At 41.2% G+C, this 6,160-nt stretch overlaps 2 protein-coding genes across 2 annotated transcripts; one reads left to right on the top strand and one right to left on the bottom strand.

Moving 5' to 3' along the window:
- Positions 1–83: 83 nt before the first annotated feature.
- On the top strand, positions 84–1,008 carry SARC_06356 (hypothetical protein). Its single transcript, XM_014299733.1, has one exon. The coding sequence runs from the start codon at positions 545–547 to the stop codon at positions 935–937; it is 393 nt and encodes a 130-aa protein (XP_014155208.1). The 5' UTR covers positions 84–544; the 3' UTR covers positions 938–1,008.
- Positions 1,009–1,994: 986 nt separating this feature from the next.
- SARC_06355 (hypothetical protein) lies at positions 1,995–5,070 on the bottom strand. Its single transcript, XM_014299732.1, has 4 exons — positions 4,825–5,070; positions 4,064–4,122; positions 3,231–3,460; positions 1,995–3,079 (listed from the first exon to the last, which is right to left on the bottom strand). Exons 1-4 carry the CDS (start codon positions 4,952–4,954, stop codon positions 3,040–3,042), a joined length of 459 nt encoding a protein of 152 aa, XP_014155207.1. The 5' UTR covers positions 4,955–5,070; the 3' UTR covers positions 1,995–3,039.
- Between the last annotated feature and the right edge of the window lie 1,090 nt (positions 5,071–6,160).

Genomic DNA, 6,160 nt, shown 5'->3' with positions numbered 1-6,160 from the left:
ATATATATATCAGTGGCAGTTAAGTCGACCTTTTTGTAAATTACATGCGTTGCACACCTATCCGTGGTCGCCAGGTAGATTCTGCTTGTTCGAGGGCATGTTTGGCGTCATGTTGTACGAGAAGTATTGCGAGTGTATGCACCAAGCCATTCGTCCCTCCGTGCATCTGGTGCGACCTTTTTACAAGAGAGCTTAACGTTGGTTAAGGAGCACCTTTCAGTGGTATGTCCTGATGCATCTCAGCAGCGTGCATGGTTGGCGTGTGCCACAATTGCAGAGTACGTCGGCTAGCGCCGTATCGCAGCATATGTCAGCAACGCACACGAGTGTAGTGCGCCTGTTCACAGCGTAGCATCGAAGAGATAGCTGTGGTTGTCCCCGATGGTGATGAATGGTGATGCACCACCGCGGGTCACACGAAAGGCCGGAGTTTGTTTCTTATTCCTGGTAGTGCACGTGTAGGGTGTGTCCCTTGTGCACTGCGACAGCATACAGAGACGGAATGGCTTCATCGTTGTGCTTCTAGCACTACACACGTTATAATATGAATATGCCGATCGAGGAATACCACACCTACCTACACGGGCCAGTCTGTTGGAGCGTCATGGAGGTGCATTCGATACAGGTGTACAGTCGTTACTCTACTAGACACTGCGCACGCTACAGGACGTACGTACAAAGCGTGTATTCACACGCGAAGCAAGCGGCGACGCATATGATCATGGATCCTGAATTTACCGGCCGGATGATGGATGTGTTTACATCCGAGCTTGAGAATTTATCTAGGATATTCGTATTAGAAAGATGCGCGAGGAATGCTATGCGAAGCCTGGAAGTTTCATTGTTAACAGTCTTTGCCGTCTTGTTTATGGCAGTAAACGAAAATAATTCATACGTGCACGCAATTAAATATTCAAACCTGTATATCGTACATTAAAGAGATTGGTGACTTATTCCCGTTATCTTTTCAAGCTACGTATATTTTATATATACAAAATAGCGAGACAGTGTCAAATCGTGATATGTGGCCTATCGGCAGCACCAGTTCGTAGCCCACCGTCAAAAGTGGTCATGGGTGTGGAGATAACCCCGTTCAACGTTTCCTTGTAAACATGCCTCCCGGACGTGACGGAACTCATTGTAAGCAGAAGCGAGGAGTCGTCTGTTTACAACCCACAATTGACAACAGTCGAAGCGTGATACCGGGATTGTATGATCAGCAACAGAACACAACACTATCCTAGTAGCAAATGATTGGTATGAATGGTTTATTCGACTACATAACCTTCTGCGCACACCTCGCAATCCACATTTCAGACAATCTGCTTTCATCGCCAAGTTATGGTATGCGTCAGACCACATCTTTGAGCGAGTGGCTGTACGATGGAGCTTTTTCTCGCCTTAAAGTTGGTCAACTGCCACAGTATTTCTCTGTAAAAACTTTGGAACTCCCATGACAAATGCATCGAAACAAAACATCCATGATGGATATGACCAGCACTTCTTGTACCAAAAACTACAAACCAGAACGCTGAAGGAGGCGTACGGGCATAACATTCCCGAAATAAGATGGAAAATGTTGGGGAGTCTCGTTGCGTGCTCGCTTCACATCTCGTCTGCCGTGGAAGTGCTCTGATTTGTTCAATTGCGCATGTCCTTGTGGAACTACATTGTGTGCGATCTACTTATCGATAGTGTGAGAGATATTCGTGTCTACTGTATGTAGTCTCACAGAACGAGCCGTACTCTATAACTCCGTCATACGAGCACAGATGTGATATTGTAGTGCATGTCGTGTCTTTTCCTGAATCTGTCACGGGAACCATGCCATCGCCACCCGTGTGCATCCTCTCCAGTGTATGGAGCAGTGCGCATTCAAAGTGCACATTTGAGCTATGGAAATTAGATTGTCGTCCCGAATGTGTGTAAATTCGCATCTATTGTTTTGTTTTTGTATCTAGTATTATGGGAATACGCTTGTCTCAAAGTCTCGTCCGAAGAAATGAATAAAAGCTTTATTAAACCATACCACGACCAAACTATACTGACTAGTTCAAGTTAAAAACTCTCTACCAGTTGAATACTATGGTGCCTGCCGTATTATTCGTTTCTTAACAAAGCTACACAGTCTTTTCCCATCCGAGTGAAGTTAAACACTGAAGCCTTGTCCCGACACAACTGAAGCTATAACGCGTAATTTAACAATCAATATGCATGGTACCTCCGTACTCCCTCTCAAATCTGTGAATGGGGGTAGTCATTCTTCAGCTCAGTCCAGTGGCCGAGTCGGCCTGACATTCACATGAGCTCAAGACGACCTCCCACGTTCACAACCATACCACGAATTCCTAGAGTTTAGTTATAACTGGTGCACACCCTCCTGCTAGCCCTAGTGGTCGCATACAACCGTTTGACCGAACCTAGCCCGATTGTCGCGGAGAAGGCTCTAAGTCACAATGACATCCTGCTAATTGATTACACAACAACAAATCTGTCCGGGTCTATAGTTTTGAAACGTCATCAATGCCACTACAACACGAGATACACCACGAATCAAGATAGGTGTATATCTCTTGTGCTTGGCAACATACACTGCACGTGCTGATCTAGTTAACTGGCTCCGATCATCGGGTTGCACGAATGGCAGGACCTGTCCAACTTGTACAAAACTACAATATCGCACAACGTTCATATCCTGTTCTATCGAGCCAGCAGCTCCAGACGTTATCCAACCTTTGATATTTTTCAACTCTGAAAACCATCCGAATTCCAAAAAATATTCAGCCCGAGATCGGAATTCTCACTTCCAGACAAACCGTTCCTCGCCACTTTAAAATCAACTTTCCGTCGATGTCGAATACCTGTCTTGGTCAGTGTTGCTCTCCTTCTGATCACTTGCCAATCTCGTATAGATATATGCCTCTATCCAATTCGTACTAACGACAGCTTCATATATTCATAGTTCCAGCCAAGGATAGAAAGAGAGCAAGCCAGTTGCAGAGACACCCTACGTTGGTCTTGAAGCGCGACGTAACTCGATCATCCGGTTATGATTTTCACAAGACCAGACAATAAGCCTCTGCAAGGGAATAGTTACATCGATTATACGTGATATTAATGTGCCATTAATTCGGTGTAGTGAATACTTGATTGAATACCACAAAAGAATTGAAATGTCAATCAGACACGCTCAATAAGGACTACATAGACAGAGCCGTACGATCACTTACGCAGATGTGCTGGATTGTTCAGCCTGGCTCGTAGGCGATGTCGGTGCTCCATTGATAGCCCCTTTGTCAGCAGCGTCGATCGTGGCCGTCACGCCTTCGGTACTTGTCACATTCTTATCGCTTACACTCGCAGTAGGTGTACTTTTCAGAGGCATTGTTTGATCCGTCTCAGCTTTACCTGTTGTAGCAGCCACTGTTTTCGTATACGATGCTAATCTGTCTGCGATTGCCTGAGATGGGCCATGTGACGTATTCGTTCGTATTTCAGTCACAATTTTCTCCCATCAGAGAGCCACCTGGCTAGAACTATTAGAAGTTACTTTAATATCAACTGTGCTCAACAGTCTCGTGGCGTTCTTGTCAACTTTCGAGTATGTGTTTGATACTCGTTGGTCTGCGCGCGTCAGACTCAGAAGTTTGGATATGTATGCCCATACTTGGGTCGCATTTAACCTTGAGTCAATCGATGTTGGGTCAAGGCCTACGCTAAAAGACAACATTAATAGTAAATGATACCTACGTACCTGCTGCCTTGTAAGAAGAATGTTTGACCTACATATGAGCATACGGTAGCCCCTACTGATCTCGTTCGATCGTGTTTGAAGGAGACAGACGACGTGCACTCGAGTGTGGTCATACCTCTTGTGAGAAAACACAGGATGTGTGTACCGGTAGAGGCTTCGCGAATAATTTCGGTAAAACACACGATATTCATAAGCGAAGCGCGAGAATGTAGCAATAATGCCAATTCAGCCGCCATACATATAATATCTAGCATATGTTGTATCGTATGTCCCACGAGAATACATGCAACACTAAGGGCGACACCTCACCTTATGCGTATGCATTAAGCTTTCTTTGTCCTTCGCAACCAATTCTTCGTCATCCAAAACTGAGCAATAAAAATAATAGTATAATTTCGTACAACAGTCAACTTGTGACAAGAACCAGCGAATATCAGCTAATGCGTGCAAACAGCAGACACGACGAATTGCATGATGTGAAAGGCCGAAATTTCGTCGTCATATATATATATATATAATATATATATGTATATATATATATATTAATATTTAATATATATATTAATACAAAATAATATATATTAATACAAAATAATATATATTAATACAAAATAATATATAATAATAAATAATGTGTGTGTGTATCACACACACACACACACACACACACACACACACACACACACACACACACACACACACACATATATATATATATATATATATGTATATATATATATACATAATAATAAAAATAAAAATAATATATATATATATATATATACATACATACATACATATATATATATATATATATATATATATATATATATATATATATATATATATATATATATATATATATATATATATATAAATGCATAATTGCTATATTACTTTTCAGATATTGTCTCTCAGTGCAAGCCTGTAGTAGCTATGTACATACGGTTTCAAGAAAAATTTGTTCATAATCACATAATATTCTTTGACGTTTCTCAACTAAGTGTATTATCAACTTCAAACCTAGACTTTCACGTCAGTACCTATAAACTCAGATAGTCTTGACTTACACGGTGTAAATTCTCCGTTGTTGCGCTTCTCTCGCAGCTGATGGCACCCATATGCTGTGCTGCCAGCAATCACAAAGAAAATCAAAGTGTTGAGTGTTTCGCCAAGTCGCTGTCTAAGTGCCCGGTCCATTGTGTATAGTTTCGAATTTTAAATGGAGATATAATACAGCGTTGTATATCGCACCTGATATTCTACGTAGGCCTGTTCTACATACTCGTGTTTTATTTAGTTTTTCTCGACGTACATATGTACCTAATATTTGTTTTTCCATAGCCTCTCGTCTATGAATGAACATTTTTTTGTATACTCCACGAGAATCTCTATAAATCAAACATTTGATTTTACGTAATATTTATGTAGAAAGTATATGAAAATACCGTTTACGTTTACTCTTAACGTTTACTTTGTCCAGGTCCTGTACGACTGATGAAAGTGGGATCTCTTGATTCCGAGGTGCAATTTATAATAACTATTTCCCACACATATACTGATTATTTCGCATAGTAGGTTAGGTTCTTTCTTCCCCACATACAAGTTTGTACTAACGTATATGCCAAACTACCATAACGTAATGAGGTTTGCTCATAGGGGGAGGAGGATGGAATCAAGGTTGTCAGCGATGATTTAAGAACTTCACTTTTGATTGGACAATCTCTCCGGTGTAGTATTTTTGTATGTATGTATGTTTGACTCGTTCTAGATCATTGGCATATGTAGGCTTGTTTGATTTAGAAGGCTATGTCATAGGTTTAAGAAAAAACTATCGTATCTTTTTTCTATAAGAGAGGGGTTGTACGAATGTACGGTGTAACTGCAAAGCGCAGGACCGTCAATACTTAGTCACGCACTGCATAGAGCGCAAACAAGCGTTTGTCCATATGTATTAAGGAATTAGTTCGATTTACTTCAATAAGACGTGTATAGAATACAGTAGAATACAGCAGATATGGCTATATGGTTGGAATTATAACCACATATTCAGTATGCAGTTCAGGATATACTCAATCACCGGTATATTCCGGCGAAAAGATACACTTATAGTCCTATTTTTCATGTGTACAGTACTTTGGTTACTGCGAGGAGAACCTACTACAGCCGGCCCGAAGGGCATCGCGAGTTTAAGTAAGCGTGGAAGGAAGAATGGCGATGAGGTATGCAATTTGTGAATGTATGCCAATAAAATCGACCGGTAACATGAAATAAACCCCAACTATTTCGTACACCTAGGGTACTTAGTGTGACAGGGGTCTCGTCGCTATTGATTAGGAAACGATATTCGATCTCAACAGTAACTCAGGGAGCATTTCACTGTTTATTTACAAAATCAGCAAATTC

Source organism: Sphaeroforma arctica (genome assembly GCF_001186125.1).
Source record: "Sphaeroforma arctica JP610 unplaced genomic scaffold supercont1.451, whole genome shotgun sequence".
Taxonomy (NCBI): domain Eukaryota; class Ichthyosporea; order Ichthyophonida; genus Sphaeroforma; species Sphaeroforma arctica.
This window is presented reverse-complemented; position numbering and strand designations above follow the sequence as displayed.